This window comes from Cervus elaphus, chromosome 20 (assembly GCF_910594005.1).
Source record: "Cervus elaphus chromosome 20, mCerEla1.1, whole genome shotgun sequence".
Taxonomy (NCBI): Eukaryota; Metazoa; Chordata; class Mammalia; order Artiodactyla; family Cervidae; genus Cervus; species Cervus elaphus.
Genome location: NC_057834.1, coordinates 25257039 through 25277523, shown reverse-complemented (window position 1 = coordinate 25277523; position 20485 = coordinate 25257039). Strand labels below are relative to the sequence as shown.

Genomic DNA, 20485 nt, shown 5'->3' with positions numbered 1-20485 from the left:
CTGTTAATACCTCTACAATAAATGTATAAAGATAAAACATGCATAATTTCTTAGTTCTCAAATTCACTTATGAATTCATTCATTTTCAAGAACAGAAAAACCTATAGCAAATATTTGCCATCTCAGGTCTATAAAGAATAATTTAAGATCAGATGTACAGAAGGAGTTTTTTAATTTGTTTCAAAATTAGTTTCTGAATAATTCTCCAAGAAGACAGTTAAAATTAGATCTATTTCACACTAAATAGGTACTTCAGCAATATTTCATTTCCCCAATGACAAATGAGTCACCCTACATACGTAAACTTTTAGTCAACTAAAGCTTATGGCTTTAGGGCTGAGTTACGTTTTTGAAAAATATTTGTAAAATTTACTTCATCAACCTCTGCTTAAGGCTCCAAAGTAGACTGTACACCTCTCCTACTTCAGAAGGCAAGTGGAAGTGGAAGTTATTTTCCCTTCTGATTGGTGACTTTGGAGCTTATCTCTGCATTGACAATCGTATTTCTTAAAGCTACCTAGAGTTCAACCATCAGATAAGTGAGACATAAGACCAAGTATTATGACAGCAATATAGTAATGCAGAACATTTTTATGCTCAAATAACTTTTTCAAAAGTAGCCACTAGGTAATATGCTAACCTCACACCTAAGTTCTACACACAATTTTATGACAGCTAGAATTTGTAAAAAAGGATCTTTTTTATATACATATAATACTGTTATAGGAAGAGATTTCAAAGAAATTAGCTTACACAGAAAATAATTTGTATGGGCCAAGGAGGCTCTTTGGGCATAATACCACCTCAGAAAATTTAGCCTACAAAATACTGACTATTTAGACCATAATCACAATGAAATGCTATGAAAAAGTGAGAGAGAGCTTGGTTTATGCATTGCAATAAACTATGGATGGATGGGCATAGCGCATCTCCTGTTGCACGCACCCTGTTGCTCGTCAAGTGACATGGATCCAAGCTGTTTGTTAACCACAGAAGAAGGAGAATCTGAAACAAAAATGAGATTTTAACTTAAAAGTAAGCAGCAGAAAACTGCACAGCAATGTCATGATCATCTCTAAGCTTAAGAAACAAATGTATAATGGTGGGAAATAGAAGTAAGTACTGTGGTGTATTTCCCAAGCAGTGAGTAAGCAAGGCCATGTGCTTAAGATATGTTATTCCAGGCAAGCATTTAGCAACTTTGAGAATGAGTTGAGAAAATGTTCTTCTACTTCCATGCATATACTTTTTATCAAATTCATTTAGCACAGGCACAAGGTGCAAGGTAGATAAAATAGAAACAGAGTATCTCCCTCACCAAAAGAAAGACTCCTTGTCTTTCTCAAACCCTCTTTCCAGCTCCTTAAGATGGCTTTATTTTGGATTGGAGGATTCAAAGCATGAAATGAGATGCTCACTACATTTAGCTAGATGTTATCTTGAGTTGAAAAAGGAACTCAAAGACATAAGACAAGGAAAATGGTTTATGAGAAATATTTAATGACATAATTACCATTATAGAAACATAGTAACTTTTAAAAACTCTACGGTATGTGGTACATATTAAAACTGTACTGTGAAGCCTTTGGTTTCTTTAGGTGTCTGGTGAGAAAAGGAAAAGAAAGGCAATGAAAAGGCTTACGGTTTGGGCTTCATGCTTTCTACCTTGGCTTCAAACAGAATGTTTTATTTTTACCCTTTGGATACACTGAGTTTCTATGTAAAAGAATTTGTTTTATAAATAAATGGGTTCTACTGTTTGGAAAACACTCGTATAAAGTAAGGCAGCATGATGAAATGGAAAATGCACCAGTCTAGAATTAGTCAGTGTTGATTCCAACTTTGGTTTTGACAATAAATTAGCTGTGTGACAGAGGACAAGTCACAATATTTTTAGGTCTAACACTCTCCTTTCTTCCTGGTCATTCTAGAGATCTGGTAACTAAGAAAGGCATGAGGGAACAGAAGGAGGTAGCTACTATTACTGGCTTGGGTTCCAGTGTCCTAGTAGAGCTACAGGAAAAGAGAAAATGTGGATAGCAAGCATACATAGCTCTCCACTAAATGGAAGAATAATTCCTAGTTTCTAACAACCTATGCCCTGCTGCTGCTGCGAAGTCACTTTAGTCGTGTCCGACTCTGTGTGACCCCTAGACGGCAGCCCACCAGGCTCCGCCATTGCTGGGATTCTCCAGGCAAGGATACTGAAGTGGGCTGCCATTTCCTTCTCCAATGCATGAAAGTGAAAAGTGAAAGTGAAAAGTGAAAGTGAAGTCACTCAGTCGTGTCCGACTCTTAGCGACCCCATGGACCGTAGCCCACCAGGCTCCTCTGCCCATGGGATTCTCCAGGCAAGAGTACTGGAGTGGGTTGCCGTTGCCTTCTCCGAGCCTATGCTCTAGTTCTTAGCAAATGCTGTTCATAAAAACTCTGCACTTTTGACTGATCAGTAGCTATTTATAAAGACACATTATTCTCCCAACAGTAAGTATTTCGATTTATGAGTGACCAAAACTCAATAGCTAAGTTTTCTAATATATCCTTGATTCTTAGCAATTTTATACCACTTGACTGCTTGTACACTTAAAACTCTGAATCCCGCTACCAGGACGACTTATGTTAATTTCAAACTGTCTACCTTCTGAGGTAACCAGTTTGGTCATAAATTTTTACACTACTAGATTTTCATAAAGCATGATCATTATTTAAATAACAGTATCCTTATCACTGCTTCATCAGAATATTCAGCTCAACAAATCTGTTGCTGTTGTGTAGTCACTAAGTTGTGTCCAACTCTTTTGAGATCCCATGGACTGTAGTCCACCAGGCTCCTCTGTCCATGGGATTTCCCAGGCAAGAAGAGTGGAGTGGGTTGCCATTTCCTTCTCCAGGGGATCTTCCTGACCCAGGGATCGAACCCACATCTCCTGCAAAGGCAGGCATTCTTTACCTATGAGCCACCAGGGAAGCGCCAACAAATCTGTACTAAACAAAAAAGAAAATGGAAAGACGGTAATTTAACTGGTTCCCTAATCTAGTCATACTATATTTTCTTTTATAAGATTTCTTAAATAACAATTTCTGAGTTAGATACAATATTCCTGTTTATGTTCTTTCTGAAGAGCAGATGAGTCAATCTTTGGAAAAAAACATAATTATATTCTTTAAGAAAAACGAAAAAATGTGAGTCAGTGAAATAAATATTGGAAAATCTTCCTAGAAAGCCTCTTATGAAATATTTTTTATCCCTTTGGATCCATTATACATTCCATTATACTCTTCCTAAGAGCCTGAGAACAACTTTCCATGCAATCTTTTTTCAAATATTTAATTTTGTCACGAATATTATGGAATGCACAAATCTTAAGAAATAAAGTGCATCTTATGCAAGTTTTTAAATAAAACACATTGAGAAAGGATCAAAATGCTGTCATCTCAAAGAACTGTGTATTTTCAAACTCTTGAAGTATTTAATTAATGAAGCTTAGGTTAATGCAGAAAGATGATGTTAAATTAAAAGGTCTTCCTTCTTGGTTTTACAGTCTGTCCAGATATTATGTATATCTGGGGAATAATCTTTCTTCACATGTTGAAGACCAATTTTTAAGAAGAAATACTTCTTGATCATTGCTTCCATTCTATTTTTAATTTTGGGTACTATGCAACTGTTTTTGAAATGATTACTTTCCTGTTACATAAACATTTGAAGTAAAATGTTTCTATATCATTAGATATTCATAAATATAATACCTATAACTTCTAATTTACAGAAATACTTCCAAATATTAACATAATAATCATCAGAATATCTAATATTAAAAAAAAGTAAGTATTATTTCAATGGTTTTTGCTTCAATGTTTGCATACTCTACTCCAACTCTCTGTGAAATATCTTCTAGAAAGCACTATCACAAAATAAAAATTGACTATATGGTCCCATTATAATTTATTACAAAATGCAGTACAGTTGGTCAGCTTATTGCCAGTCTCTTAAATTATTATTATTTTTAAAGTAGAGATAAACTTTAAGCAAAAACTCCTTCAGTCTAAGCCAAGATGTCTCATGCCTAATTACTATATATCCCCAAATATTTCGTGTTCTAGTTTTGAGAAAATTCTTTAGCCCCTTGACATTCAAACTTTCTTAACTGTAGGAAAAAATAAAGAATTATAATTTAAATAACAAACACTCTAGTCAGACTCTCTGGGTTCAAATCCGGCTTTTCTACTCAGTAATATTGTAATAATGGGCAAGTTATTTAACATCTCTAAGTCTCAGTTTCTCCATCTGTAGAATGGGGATGATTATGATATCTACCACATACTGTTCTTGTGAGGATTTAATGAGATAATCTATGTAAGCTACTTCAATAGCACATAGGAAAGGGTCAACTAATGTTATTACTTGCTTGTTTTTCTCAAACATAGTATTGAATGAAAAACATGGAGCACAGTCCCACGTTTAAAGTTCTAAGTGACCCATCACTGTGTTGCTTAGGACCCTATCATTTAAAGTTGTTAAAAAGTACTTGCAGGACTAAGTCAACATCACATCTGATTTACTAAATGCTCATGTTATAAACACTAAAAACCTGGGTCAAATGCATCCACTTGAGAAGTGCTACCTGTAATTAACATCATGGACACTGTGGGGAACTGGATGTTGTACAGAAGACTGTTTTCACAGGACTGGGTAAATGCTGATTTTTTCCAATATGGCTCAGTTTTGAAAAGCCCTTTAAAATATTCACCAATGTTTTATACCCTTTACGGGGTATAAAAATTACTTTTTTCTTTTCCAATTGGCAAAACCGTGCCATAAAGTGAAAAAACAGTTCCTACCTGACACCCCCTCTAGGCTGGCTCCGTGCTCCAGTGGGGCTCTGTGGTGGTTGGGCCAATACCAGCAGACTCCACAGGGTGCTGTCACTCTGAGCAGGAGCCAGCAACCCGTGACTTCAGGGGACCTGAAAGGGAAAGAAAGGCTGGGCTTAAAATCAGCCATATGCCGAATGCCTCTGCCACAGCTGCTTATGGCATTCATCTGAAAACATACATACAGCTCATTCAAAACCCTGAATACTATCAATCTTTCATGGTCGTAATATGAGGATGTCTTTAGGTATTTATAGTAAGTTAAAGCTACTATCATTAAGATAGTCCAATATCATGTGTACTTTTTTCTATTTAGGAGTATAAAGACTTTATACAGTATTCTCTATCCCATCCTTATGCCACGCTAACTAAATAAATCAATAGCTGGGAAACTGAGGCATAAAGCAGCCAAATGACCTGCCCAAGGTCGGTTTTCATAAGGCCAGGAATAAGAACTCAGCCAGTCTAACACCTAGACAGTGATCTGATGAAAGTAAATTCATCTCTTTATGATTAAAAAAAAAAAAATCACTGAAAGATTAGAAACAAGTTGTGATGTATTTCCTAAAAGTCTAAAAAAAAGTGCACTTTTTAAAAACTAAAAATGTGAATATTTTACAGAAATATACACTAATTTTGAAAAATAAAATATTAGAAATTAGCTATGAATAATTATCATTTACAGGTGTCAAAAAGTGTCTTAGAGCAGTGGTTTTGAATCGTGCTTCTGAGAGCAGAGGCGGCTTGGGTGTGGCAAGAGGGACGAGGAATCAGGCTGTCATTTCTTAACACTTCTTTTTGTTCAGTCACAACAGTGTGTCATTTATGTATTTTATATTAGAATTTCCCCATGAAATTCTAATTTCACAGCTGAAAAAATGGGAGGGGGAGAATTGTTTAAAATGTATATTAACATCTATCTTATACAGTTCATTTTAAATACTGCTTGGTGCCTTGGAGAATTGTTTAAAACGTATGTTACAGTCTATCTTATACAGCTCATTTTACTGTTTGATGCCTTAGAATGTTTTAGTTTTCAATTGCCAAGAAATATTGGCATCAGACATGTTCTCATTTGATCCCATTAAAATGTAGACTCTATAAAAATGGCTTGAGGGTTTGATGCCATTTTCCTACAGAAATTAGGTATTAGGTAGCTTCATCTAATATTTATCCTGTCACAAAATATTCTCATGAGTCCTATACTTTGAAAAAAGAATAAAATATTTACCAGACAATGTAATCACTCAGAAATTCTGCATTTGTTAAAGCTTCTTGGTTTCCAAAATTACATTAATGCCTCCTTTGAATATCTTATACCTAAAAGACTTAAACAGGTGAGATGATGATAGAAATATAATTTACTGATAGTATCATCATTTGCTGACACTGTGAGGATATCAAGACATAATGGGAAAATGTTTTATGAGAACTGAGCATTAATCTATTGCTAAAAAGTTAAAATACAGAATGTTAATTTTCTGCTAACCATATTCATGATTTTAGTAGTAGTATCTAGCATGAGTGAATGGATCAATTAATGCCCGTAATATACACACACAAAATTGTATTCATACATTGTGAAATGTAGGAAAATGTTTTGTGAATTGTTGTTCAAATATAACCAATCTCCCTGCTGAATTTCATAAATTTTTCTACTCTGTATTTCTAAAATTGGGATGTTCCAAAATGAAGAATTTTGCATTAACTCAACTCATCTTTCCTCTTTTTCAAGATTTACTAAATGGACAAGATATTCTTTGTAACAAACTAACAATACATTATTCAGCTGTTCTTAAAGTTTTTAGTTACCAAGCAGTGTTCCTGCCATGTGAAGAAAGAGTAAGATAAAAGTAAGGCTAACAAATGAACCTAGGGCATGTTAGAGGTTAGATTACCAGTGGTCTTACATGCATGCTGCGTCAGAAAGCATACGGTACAGACGTGTATAGCCTATCTCACGCTGTAGGGCAGAGCAGACACACACTGAGTAAGGGGCCTCTAACACTGGTCCATGTGGGCAGCCTCAGGGGCCCAAGGGAGTTAGTTGTTCAGTAACAACAAATAAGATTAACGGGTTTCTCAGCTGCAAAACTGGCAAGGTATCTGACTCAACACTGGCTTTGTAAAAATTACCACAAATGCACTGGTTATCAAACTAGGTATTATTTAACAAGAATGATGCTAAGAGTGGGGAAAACAGCATCTTATTTCACAAAAAACATATAACCACCCTAAAGCTTTTTGATTCTAAAAAGAACTGGTTTCAATTCAAATTAATGAACTAGATATAAAGACTCAGTGTCAATATTTTCCTAATGTCCACAATGTATATTTCTTTACCAATAATGTAGGCAGTTTTGTTTTATACTCAAATTCACTCTAATGTTTGGTTTGTTATCTGCTAAATTTCAGTATTTTAAAAATATTTATACATGTAGAGACTTCCTTCTTATTGTTTTATATGTTGTATATTTTTACTTTTAAAACCCCTGTGCTAACCATGTGTGTGTCCTCAGTCACGTCCCTCCCACTCTGTAACCCCATGGACTGTAGCCCACCAGGCTCCTCTGTTCATGGGGTTTCCCAGGCAAGAATACTGGAGTGGGTTGCCATTTCCTTCTCCAGGAGATTTTCCTGACCCAGGGATCAAACCCAGGTCTCTGGCATTGGCAGGTGAGTTCTTTACCACTGAGCCAACAGGGAAGCCCTGTGCTATACAGCACAAAATCATAGCAAAATGTCTTAATACTAAATGTTACAACTGTAATTGAATCAAACTTTCTTATTAATGTATGGGAAAAGATTGCTCTACGGTAAAAAAAAAAAAAATGAGAGAGGAAAACATCTTTGCCTCACTGATATTCTATTTATATAATACCAAGTTAAAAATCAGGTCCATAATTTGTTACAAATATCACAGCTATATTGCAGTTATTTAAATCTATTTTATTTCACCATGGTATTATATAATATGCTTTTGTTGCCACAGCACTTAGTGGAAACAGATACTTATTTATAAAGAAGAGGTTATCCACTTCTAACAATATACAGATTAATTCCAAGTAATTTAGTCAGAGTTCTCAAAGTAATTAATTCCCAACTCATCACTCCTTAGAGTGGCAAAATAAAGTATGTCAAAGTAGTAAATCTCATTAGCATGACAGCACCTACTGTAGTACCTATAAGATGTATATTTATTATCTTTCTTGAAAGAATTAACTTGACATTACTCTATGCTGTGTCTCTCACTAATTCTTTCAACAAATGTTTACTGAGCATCATGAGCTTTTTGGCTATTAAAAAAAAGTGAGCCACTAAAATACTCAATGAAAAAGAGAGTAGTACAGATTATTACTGTCTTATCAGAGTTTTATATATTAAGAACAGGAACATAAAACCAGAATATTTTTCCTGCCCTACATATGAGAAAGTTGAGTATGTGTAGGAGGACTATGAAAGCAAATATTGAAAATTTTCAAATGATTACAGAATTGGATGATTGGCCAAAATCTAGCATTACTATGTTTATGTGGTAATAGAAGTACTGGTTAACTCTCAAAGCAAAAAACTAAAAAAAGGAGGAGGTAGGAGCCATAAGCACAGATATCATTTCAAGATACAGGAAACTTCAATAGAAATATCAATGCAGGCTCCAAATTCACTAGATTATTAGATGGTAGCTCATTAGCTGTAGAAGTAGTAAATATTTGCCCTTCTCTAAAATTACAAATAAAATAATAGATTATTTTATATTCTTCTTGCTAGCAAGTGCTGTTGGCAATCTGTCCTTCTAGCCATGTGATGATAAATTTCACCATATACTAAAAATGAAGAGAAAAGCTTCAAGCGCATCAGCTTTCTTTGAAAGGGGAAAAGAGAAGCATCTTATACACAGCAGCAGTGTTAAAAAACAAACCAAAAAAACTATACCAGCTGCTTAAGGACACTTGATATTAATAACCTGAAGTCTGAGGGTCCTGTGAAGAGCCCTCAGGAGAAGACTGATCAGAGGTGGAAGGCTGTTGCTGGGTACGCGCAGCTAGCTCCTGCTGCCTCTGCTGCTCAGCCCTCTTAAGCCTCAGTTGTTGCAGGCGCTTACGGAGCAAAGCTATCTCAGGCCCCCTTAGAAATTCTGACACAGATAGGAAAACAAAGATGAAAAGATAGTAGTGAAACAGAAAATAGTAAGAATACAATTATACTTTAAAGAGAGAAGGGTATAAATAAAACACATCTCACAGAAGAATACTAAAAGCAAACTACTCATAAAAAATCACTGATCATTAAATTATGATAAACTATACACACTTATATACCCAAATGCTTCTGTTTAACTATGATGAATAAGACAGAGTTCTCTAAGAACATTTATGTAATTATACAGAGTGAAGGTAAAATCTTTCATAGTGAAACACTGAAAAGTGAACATTCCTTTCCTAATTGCATCTCCTTTTACAACAATTAGAAAATGTCAGTTATCTCATTTAATCTATATACAAAAACTACTTTACAAATTTCAATCAGATAATAATTAAGATTATGAAAAAGTTATACATTTGGAAACAATTCTTGAAATTTATTAGTAGAGCCCTTTAAAAAGGTAAAAGCTATATATTTTTCAGCTAAAATGTTTCTTTTTATGTTAGAATTATCATTTACTTTTTCTTTTAAGATGAATAATATACATAATCTTTAACATTTTCTTATACTTCATCTGAAGCAGTGGCCATAGATAAAAAATAGTATAACATGAAATTGTGCAGAAAATGCTGAGTACCTAACTAAGTATGAGGCACTGTTTTAGGTTCTTGGGATAAGTAAAAATTGAATAAAAAAACAGTTCCTACTGATGTGTTCTGAGAAGAAAACATACTACCGTGTATCTGTTTGTGTTTGTACCAAGTAGGGATAACTGCCATGAAGTACACTGGGCAGGGTGAGAGGGGGTGATGAAGATAGAGGGGGACTGGCCGCTGTTTCATACATGATCACCATGGAAGCTTCTTCTCCTAAGATGACTTTTGAAAAAAGACTTCAAAGATGTCAGGGAGTAACCCACATGGCTATCTGGAGGAAAACTGTTCCAGGCAAAGAAAAAAGTACAACTGCTCACAAGGGGAAGTGTATCTGGATGTGGGATATATATGTTACAGGTAATGACAGAAAAATTTGCTGATAGCTTGAATGTAGAGTGACCCCAACGTTTTCAGTGTAGATAACAGGAAAAATGAAGTTGCCATTTACTGTGAGAGGGAAGAGCAGAGGAGGAGGAAGTAGTACCTAAGAAAAAAATGAGTATCCAAACGGAGAAACTGAATAGGGACTCACTATAACAGGTTAGAATTCACCAGTGAGTCTGGATGTCAAGGACAATGTCACTTTCAGTCACTGAAACAGTAACTAAAGAAGTCTAAGAAGTAAACTGAAGGGAAGAACAGCAAGAATAAGGAGAATGCAAAAAGGAGACTGGAGGACTGAGTGAACCAAGTTCTATAAGCTCAGGGATCAAAGTATTTCAGGAAGGATAAAGTTAGCAGCTGTGTCTGCTGATACAATGAAAAAGACACTGACCAAGAATTAACCACAAAAAGAAAAAAAGAACTAACCACAAAAAAAATGGCTTGACAAGAGCCATTTGAGTGAAGTCACAGAGGCCAAAACCTGACTGGAATAGGTTCAAGAGAAAAGGGAAGTAAAGAAGGAGAGGGACAAAGCATATGTACTTTTTCCAGAAGTTTTGCTGTGAATGGGGAAAAGAGAAACTGGCTGACTGTTGGTGGGAGAATAGAATCAAGGGAGGTTTGCTTTAGTTTGGGACAGACTACATATGTTTGTAGACTGATGGACATACACTTAATTGGAAAGAGGAGAGAAAATAAGAAGTGGGCAAATGCAGGAATGATGTCCTTGAATAGACCAAAAGAGATGAGTTGCAATAGATAAGAGGAGGAATTGACTTTAGACATGTACATAAAAATTTCATCCACTCTAACAAAGTGGATGTACTACCAAGTATATGTGTAGAAATTAGTTGTAGATCTGATGTAGGGAGTACATGGAATTTCTCTCAGTGACACAGCAAATTATATAAATTACCAAATAACTTTCAGTTAGTTCAGTTCAGTCACTCAGTCATGTCCAACTCTTTGAGACCCCATGGACATCAGGCTTCCCTCTCTATCACCAACTCCTGGAGCTTGCTCAAACTCATGTCCATTGAGTCAGTGATACCATCCAACCATCTCATCCTCTGTTGTCCCCTTCTCCTCCTGCCTTCAATCTTTCCCAGCATCAAGGTCTTTTCAAATGAAGTCAGTTCTTCACATCAGGTGGCCAAAGTATTGGTGCTTCAGCTTCAGCATCAGTACTTCCAATGAATATTCAGGACTGATTTCCTTTAGGATTGACTGACTGGATCTCCTTGCAGTCCAAGGGATTCTTGTCTTCTTCAACACCACAGTTCAAAAGCATCAATTCTTTGGCACTCAGCTTTCTTTATGGTCCAACTCTCACATCCATACATGACTACTGGAAAAATCACAGCTTTGACTAGACGGACCTTTGTTGGCAAAGTAATGGTCTGCTTTTTAATATGCTGTCTAGGTTGGTCATAACTTTCCTTCCAAGGAGCAAGTGTCTTTTAATTTCATGGCTGCAGTCACCATCTGTAGTGATTTTGGAGCCCAAGAAAATTAAGTCTGTCACTGTTTCCATTGTTTCCCCATCTATTTGCCATGAAGTGATGGGACTGGATCTTAGTTTTTTGAATGCTGAATTTTAAGTCAGACTTTTCACTCTTCAGCTTCTTTTATATAGATTATAAGAGTGCAAATTTGGTTTATTGTTTCAGAATCAATCATGCCAGAGATACTAACGTTTGTTACCATGTCCTCTATTTATAAAGAATTTTATTCAATTAGCAGTCAAGATTTCACAATTCAAGTATCATCAGTCTTTTACTGCCAGTTCCTCCTAGAAAATTCTCCATACCAAGTAGGACAGTATTCACTAACAAATTGTAATGCTCAATATTATTGTGTCTTCTTTTTAAGTATATACGTATTCTACAGTTATTGTCAGCCTAGTAGTAACACTTTTAGCAATATAAAATAAAGCATTATTATGCAGCCATGAAGTTTGTCATTTTATACTTCAAAAGAAATTACCATAGAGAGATAACAGATACATCAAGTTTTGCTTAAAAAAAAAAAAAAATCACAAAATATTCATCCAACTTCATGGTTGTTTCAAACCATCTCTCTTGCAGTGACAAATGCTTTATGGGGATATGAGTCTCCATCCTTGACCCACAAGACAATGACGATGTAGCAAATCTACCGTAGCAGGCTCTAAGTATAAGCAGTGATGTTCTATAACTTGGAAAATTAAGATTTAGTTATGATAATGTCATGAACATTAATTCAATGCTCCCAGTGCCTTTTAAAGAAGGATTTGTTTGCTTACTTACAAGGATGGTTGTATGTTTAAAAGTTCAAAAAAAAAAAAAAAAATGAGGCTAGGGAAAGAAGTCATCACAGACCTAAATAGAAAAGGTAAATTTTGAATTAAAATTCCAAGCAGAAATACCAGTCTGAGCAAATAGTACTGTTAGCAGTTTGAAATATTAAAGGCATGAAAGATACATATACATTACATTCTTTTAAAAATGTATAAACAAACATATACCATCTGTGATATGAATAAATACTTGGAGACTTAGTTTTCGCTAACATTAACCAAAATCAAAAGTGAATACGAGTATCTTTGGGCTGAATTTTAAAAACAATAACAACAACAACAACAAAAAATGCTCAACAATGAGCCAGGAACTGCTAACGGGAAATTTGTACTTCCATCTGATACTACTAACTCTACTCTTCTTGTTTTTAAAGAATCTAGGCAAGTCTCCATAATGACAATTCCTACTGATGTAAAACAACAATAAACTATAGGTGAGCTCAGCCAGTAAAGAATCCACCTGCAATGCGGGAGGACCTGGGTTTGATTCATGGGTTGGAAAGATCCCCTGGAGGAGGGCATGGCAACCCACTCCAGTATTCTTGCCTGGAGAATCCCCATGGACAGAGGAGCCTGGCGGGCTACGAACATGCCATGGGGTCGCAAAGAGTCAGAGACGACTGAGCAACTAACGAGCACAGCACAGACCCGAGGAAAGTCCATCTGGTTGTAACCTGCAGTCCTGCCTCTCTTCCAGTACATAGGTTCTTTTGTCCTGGACGCTGGATTATTTTTACATGTCATTTGGTGGTACTTTATCTGCTTGCTATCACTCCCAACTTGCTCCTTCGTCCAGGTGATCCTTGGGTATTTTTCCTCCTAGAACAGAGGCAGGAAATAGATGGGCTCCAGGCTAGGTATTTACAACTGGCCTCATGTTTACATTTCTTGGGGCTAAAAAGATGGGCTTCAGGCCAGACACTTAACAACTAGGCTCCTGTTTGCATTTCCTGAGACAGGAGATAGGCTAGATATTTACAACCAGCCTCCTTCAGAAACAGAAATAACAACAGAAATTGGGTAAATGGCCTGACTTTGTCTCCTTGAGGACACTTTAAGACAACAGTCATGGCAGACACAAAGAGGGGCTAAATCCTGTTGAGAAAAGATGAAGAGATCGAGTATTATCTACCCTTGGGGCAAGGGAGACATTGCACATGTTCAGAAAGCCTTCTCAGGGGTCAAAAGGAGGGGGTACCAACCCATAATGTGTGATGCCACAGGTGACCCACTGGCCTCTGAGCTGGAAATCATTTTGGAAAAAATTGTGCATGCGTACTGGAGAGGGTCCTAAAGAATTTCAGATGTGGAAAAAGAAACCAAGTAACTGGCCAAAGATAAAGACCCGGAAGAACTGCTCTATATACATGATTTAACTTCCTCTTCAGGAATGTGCTCCTCCACATTCGGGAGGATGCCCACACCCTTCCTCTCAGGGTGTGCATCTCTGCCTTACTCCAATTTTAACTAAACCATTTCTCTGCGTGCTCTCTCACTTGTTGTGCTGTCTCTCTAATAATAAACTTTGTACCTGTTTTAACAGTTTTGCCTCCATGAGAAATGCATTTTTCAATGGGGGCAAGAGCCAGGGAAAACTTGCTTCTAACCAGTAGCTCTTGCTGGTCTGATGGTTAGTATTTCTGATTTTCATCCAGGCTTTTTGTTGTTGTTGTTTAATCATTAAGTTGTATCCAACTCTTTTGTGTGTAGCCGCCAGGCTCCTCTGTCCATGGGATTTCCCAGGCAAGAATACTGGAGTGGGTTGCCCTGACTTCCTCCAGGGGATCTTCCTGACCCAGGAATCAAGCCTGTGTCTCCTTCATTGCAGATGGATTATTTACCACTGAGGCACCAGGGAGGCCAGGCTACACACATTCAATTCCTGGGCAGGGAACTAAGATCTCACTTCATGTCACCATTCACTGCTATCTCCAAGATCAGAACTGGTCATTCCTTTACTGATTTACAAGTTCCTCTGATCGCTTCTTTAGCTTCCCCAAAGTGGTCATTAACCTAACAGTTCCACTTTTTTCTACTCTCTAAACTGCATATATCTCATCTGATTAGACCCTGACCCTTTAAAGGAAACTGTAAACTGTATTATCTCAGCTTTGAAAAGTTTGCTTTGCTATGCCATACAACAGAGTTTTAACTTCCCCAGGAATTTTTCAACAGAGGTCAATTCCACCATAAAGATTCTGAATAGACCTAAATAAATGTCAAAACTTGAGCTGACGCAGAAATCTGTAAATAAGCAGGAATCCACACGTAAGTCATTATGTACTATCATAAAAAAATTCAGTTCTCATGGTCTGCTGCTGCTGCTGCTAAGTCACTTCAGTCGTGTCCGACTCTGTGCAACCCCATAGACAGCAGCCACCAGGCTCCCCCGTCCCTGGAACTCTCCAGCCAAGAACACTGGAGTGGATTGCCATTTCCTTCTCCGATGCAGGAACATGAAAATGAAAGCGTAGTCGCTCAGCCGTGTCCGACTCTTAGCAGTGATCCATTAACTAGAAACACATGGATCCTCTAGGTGACGCCGCTCAAGGTGAGCCCCCCAAACTAAATTTTTTATGTACTGATATCCTTTACCCAATCCAAAGAAACCACCTTCTCTTTCTTAGATTAAAATAAGACCAAAGGAGGAAATTAAAGTATAACACATTAGAATGACTATCTCATTTAACACACTCTCATTACAAGAAGCTCCTTACCATGGGAAAAAAATTACAAATAACACACAAAGGCTTAGTTTGAGAAACAACTAAAACTGATGTCTGATAGGCATTATTGAGAAAGAAAAAAATATTTTGTAGTTACTTTGAAATATTTTTTATAAATAAAATTATGAAGATCTCATTTTAACCTTATATAGTTTCAGCTCATATTCATACCTTTCTGGTCTTTAAATAGGTAATCTTATAACCATATTTTCAAAAGCACCATCTTTTGTTAAACATTCAAGAAAAGACCATGAATAAGAAACAAAATGTCTAATCAGATTCTGTGCTATGTATACAGAATGTAGTTTCAAATGGTCTATGTGAATAAAAATAAAATTCAAGAATACAAAGGGTGAAGAAATTCAAATTTTAAAACAGTGACCAACTGACTTCAAATTCCACTTGAGTATATTATCTTCCTAATTCAGCTACAAAACTCAAAGTCAATTCAGTGGCCCCTCTAGATACACTACTCTTCAGGCACGTACTTTATATATTCATGTCACTGTGGCTCCATTTTTTCTCCTACCCATATTTTACCTGTCCTGATTTCATCATGTATCAAAATGATTTTTTAGGAGTATTTCCATAAGTTACCATAAAGTATTTCTGGAACAAAGTAAGAAAAAAGTATCCAGTCTTATGTTGTCTGGAAAGTCAAGGGCAAATAATGAATCCAAAAACAATAAGTTACCAGATATCTATTCACAGCATCTTCCCTACATATCATCAAATTTGTGGAGCCTACTGGAAACATCCAGAATGAATGAAATGGAACTGAAACTATAAAGACTATCAAATAGCTAAATATACATTACATAGGTTATACCAGCTTAAAGGACTTAACAGTATCTTTAAGAAACTTATGATAGATAAAATCTCTGTCTTTATGAGAGTATATTTTAATGAGAAAATAGTCATAAGCAAATCAATAAAAAATAAAATAATTACAATAGGGCTATACAAGACAATAAAATTCTGGGGCAGGAAGGAAAGGAAGATGAACCTAGCTATGAGAGTTATGAAAGACCTCCCTTGGGTGACATTTGAGCTGAGAACCAAAAAAATAGGGAGAACCAAGGGAAGAGCTTCTCAAGTACAGAGATCAATAAGTTTGTTACAAAGACTCAGAATCCAAAAGAAAGAGGCAAAAGAAAGCCTACCATATTCAAGGAACTGAACTGAATCAGTACAGCTACGTGTGATGATCATTAGGAAGACAGAGTATGGTACGAAATGAGCCTAGAAAGGTAGACAAGGCACCAGCCATAAAGATTCAGTTCTTTTTCCTCTTTTATTTATATTTAAAATGCAATCAAAAGTCTTTGAGGAGTTTTAGATGGCAAAGTTCCAAAATCTGATTTAATATTTTAAAATACTCATTTTGGCTGCTGCATGGAGAATAAAGTATAAGGGAATAAGAGTACTGGGTTGGCCAAAAAGTTCATTTGGGTTTTTCCATGACATCTTGTGCAAAAAACTTGAAAGAACTTTTTGGCCAATCCAGTAAGATGAAAAGAAGTAAAGGGTATCTTAGATACAGAGAAAATAGATGATGCATTGGGTGAGGGACATGAAGGAAAGCAAGGAATCAGATCAGTAACCCATAGTCTGTTAAAATAAGAAAATAAGCAGTAATTATAATTTACTAAGATATGAAATGATCAAGATGAAAGAGATTAGTGAGATAGGAAGGGTAGGAAGATAAATTATAGCTGGACATGTTAGACCAAAAACAATAAATTACTGGATATCTATTCACAGCAAAGATAATCAAAACAAAGTGTTAAATAAGCAGTTGGACACAGGAATAAGTAACTCAGGGTAGAAGATCAGATTGTCAGTATACATTTGGAGATATTAAATGCTCCAGGAATTGATACAATTTTATGAGGGACAGAGTCCATGTAGAGAAGACAGCACAGGCTATGGGGTTCTACTAAAATATTGACAAGTAATTATAGAATGAGAACTATCAACAATGGTTACTGAAAACCAGAGATGCTAATAAGAGTTAAGTAGGCAAAAGTGGTATCACAGATGCCAAAAAAGAAAAGTGCTTCAAGAAAGAAGTGACAGACTATGCTAAATATAACTGGGTTAAAAGAAAGAAGTATACTTTTGGGGCAAAATGGAAGTCAGTAGTGACTCTGACAAAAAGTTTCAGTGAAAAAGGAAGTTAAAAGGCAGATTAGGGTTGGTCGGTAAGTAAGTGGAACATGGTGAGAAAAAGGAGACAGTATATGTCAGCTACTCTCATGAAGACTCTGATTATAAAAGGAGCAAAGACATGGGTCTGGAGGGGGATGTGGGACGATTAAGAGATTTTTTTTAAGACAAGATAATAATAGAGCATGTTTGAGGCGGAAAAGAAAAATTCAGTAGAAAAGGTAATAATAAAGATGCAGGACAAGGAGCAAACTCCTGGAAAAGATGGGAAGAGATGGAAACTGCACTGGTTAGCTTCTGTTAGGAGCAGATACACTTCTTCCCACAATGTGACCACTTCTGTCTTGGACAATGTGAGTACAGATGCTGGAAAGTTGAGAGATTCAAAAGTAGGAAAGTGAATGCTTTCTTCCCCCTACTATGAATGAAAGAAGGTTATCAGCTAGGGAGCAGGATGAGGACAAAGTGTAGTGCTAAAAGTCTGAGAGACATAAGGTGTGAAACTGACAGTTGGAGAGCAATTGTGTTAAAAGACTGTTCTAACACACAGTGCGGAGCACCCAGTGAAATCTGTGGTCATAAATTTCCTCACTAACATTCAGTGACTCAGTTACAGGCTAAGAGAAAGCAAATAATCCGGTTCAATGAGATGGAGTGCTGCCCAGCAAGTCTTCACATTCCCATTGTGCCTCTCCTTCACCCCGGCAAAAGTGACAGAAGAAAAGGAAGGGACATAAATGAAAAATACAAACATTTACAATGGAGAGATATTCACAGGAAAAGCAAGAAGCATATGTTTTCATTTTCTCTATTTCTATGCAAGACAATAACAGAAATCATGGTTCTGAGATGACACTCCCACCAATATAGGCAATTCCTACTACTCAAAAACCCATCTAGACTTAGAACTGAATAAAGATTGAAAAACAAAACACAACATAAAGAGCATTAAGTCCTTATTGTTAAAATGCTAAAGCCTATTGTCAAAACAATCAGTGACATAATCTTTAGATGTTACATCTAACATCAAATCATTTTCCTCAGTAGCAATACTATCTTAGTAACATGGAAATATCCCCATTTTTCCATAGTTTAGTCAGACGAAATTCTTTCCATAACCTACCAGTTAAAAGTCTTTCTTATCTATGAAAAATTTATAGACAAAAGTGCTAAGTAATGTTCAATGTCAGAGGATCATCACAAAAATGTTTTTTTTTCCTTCAATGATTCAATGACTGCAGTATCTAATACTTACATCAAATATTAAAAAGGATTTAATAATCTGAAATGCAGTACTAGAATGTGTTAAGAAGCTATGACAAAATGGAAAAATGAAATTCCCTACAAGGTAGTATACTCAGAAATGTGTTTAAGAAACAACTGGAATCAGGTAAGACTCCATGGAGCATAAAAATGAGATAGACAATCTTGGCTAAGCTGTGATCAAACTTACAATTGATCAGACTCTTTAAGAGTATTCCCAAGAATGTTATCACTTCAAAAACTCTTATTTTTACCAATTTTACTTGTTTTGGAAAGCAAACTTTGAGCTGATTTTGTCCCAGCTTCCCAAACCCTCCAAAATATGTTATTTCCCCAAAACTTGAAATGCTGTATCGATGAGAATGTGGAAAACCTAATTTTATAGCTCATCTTTAGCTCATTGTTATAGATAAATTATACACATCTATTATTTAACTGTCATGTAACTGACTCTGGCTTCTACTCTCATAGAAATTGAAAATAAATGACCAAAACTGGGATATACTGATAAAAGTGCTTAATTTAAAACACCTCATATTTGGTGATCTGGTATCAGATTTCAGAGAAGTAAGAATAAAGTACCAACGTGGCAGTTAGGAAAGCTGTTAGGAATTTTTTTTGTAGGTTTTAGCTTAGGCCTCCCAGCTGTATCTTTAGTTGCTAACATTTTTAATTATATATGAGTAAAATACTTCCTTAAAAATCCCAAAGAAAAATACGAATGAACATCTTATTGGTTATTATAATTACATGTATACAGTTAAAATGCCAAGTAAACTACAGACATATATGCTAAATTACTGATGTAAACAGTAGTACATTCCATGGAGGAGGGGTGTGTGAACATGAGGAATACTGAAAAGAAAATACAATTTTAGTAGAATTGAGAAGTTGATTTTTTTCATTAACATCAAATACCAAGAAGACCAAGATCTGTTAAAATTTTTTTCATGTAAACAAAGGAGAAATAATTCTTTTGGTAAATTGCATATACATATAACAAAAGACCATATAAAATTCACCATAAAGAACGTATTGAAAGTATTTCATGATTTGAAGAAAAATAATTAAAAAATAAATAAATACAAAGTAACTAATAATAATCAGGGCTATATTTTCATTAACGCCTAGAAAGAAATTTTGTTCCATAATGGTCTATAACGGCCTATAAAAATAATCATTAAGTCAATACATTAAACTATGTCTAAACACTATCTTCTGATACTTACATTTTATAAAGAATTGTCTTGGGTAAACTGAAGTTTCCTGCTATGTGATAAAATTCATGCAAGTGAGGCACACTTGAATTCTGTTTTTAAGTTACATATTCATGTATTACAAGTAATTTTGATCATTTTTTTCAGCAAGAATAAGTTGATGTAATTCAGTTCCTTTCAAAATAACCCATTAAAATGTTTTCATTATCAAAAATCATCAGATGAATCACAGCCTATTTAAAGAATAACATCCTCACCAGACTGATGATGTGTATGGTGTCCAGACGCCTCAACAGACTGCCTTTGTTCGCTGTCTGGAGAAGACAGCAAAGAAGTAGAATGAGGGCTTTCTGTAGAAGATGATGCCAAATGACCCTGAGTTGACACAGTAGAGGATGTAGAAGGCTGAAGAAACTGTTCATCTGGAGTATCTACTTCCATTGCAGTTTCACCCACTTCCAAATCAGTACTTGATGGGACCGTAGGAAGAGTTGAAACATCTGACTGATTCGTTCCACCTTCAAAAAACACATTGTAATACAAACTGAAATACTAAATGCTTTCCAAAACTAACTCCTCTAAAGAGATATGTTCAAGAAATATATGTGCACACACATACATAGAGAAATAGATAATTTCAGGATATCAAAAGCACCCACTGGTGGTTTGGTACCTTAACCAAACATGCTAATTAACAGGGGTAAAAAACCTACC

At 35.8% G+C, this 20485-nt stretch overlaps 1 protein-coding gene across 14 annotated transcripts in view; it reads right to left on the bottom strand.

Moving 5' to 3' along the window:
- DCAF6 (DDB1 and CUL4 associated factor 6) overlaps positions 1 to 20485 on the bottom strand; it is a 179492-nt gene that overhangs the window by 60133 nt on the left and 98874 nt on the right. For 6 of the 14 annotated variants that reach the window (XM_043876209.1, XM_043876211.1, XM_043876208.1 and 3 more), the window contains 3 exons: positions 20029 to 20289; positions 8840 to 9010; positions 946 to 1005 (listed from right to left, as the gene is read on the bottom strand). In XM_043876209.1, the coding sequence (XP_043732144.1) occupies positions 946 to 1005; positions 8840 to 9010; positions 20029 to 20289 (492 nt within the window). The remainder of the gene's footprint in view (positions 1 to 945; positions 1006 to 8839; positions 9011 to 20028; positions 20290 to 20485) is intronic. The other 8 variants (XM_043876213.1, XM_043876217.1, XM_043876212.1 and 5 more) reach the window with 2 other exon arrangements.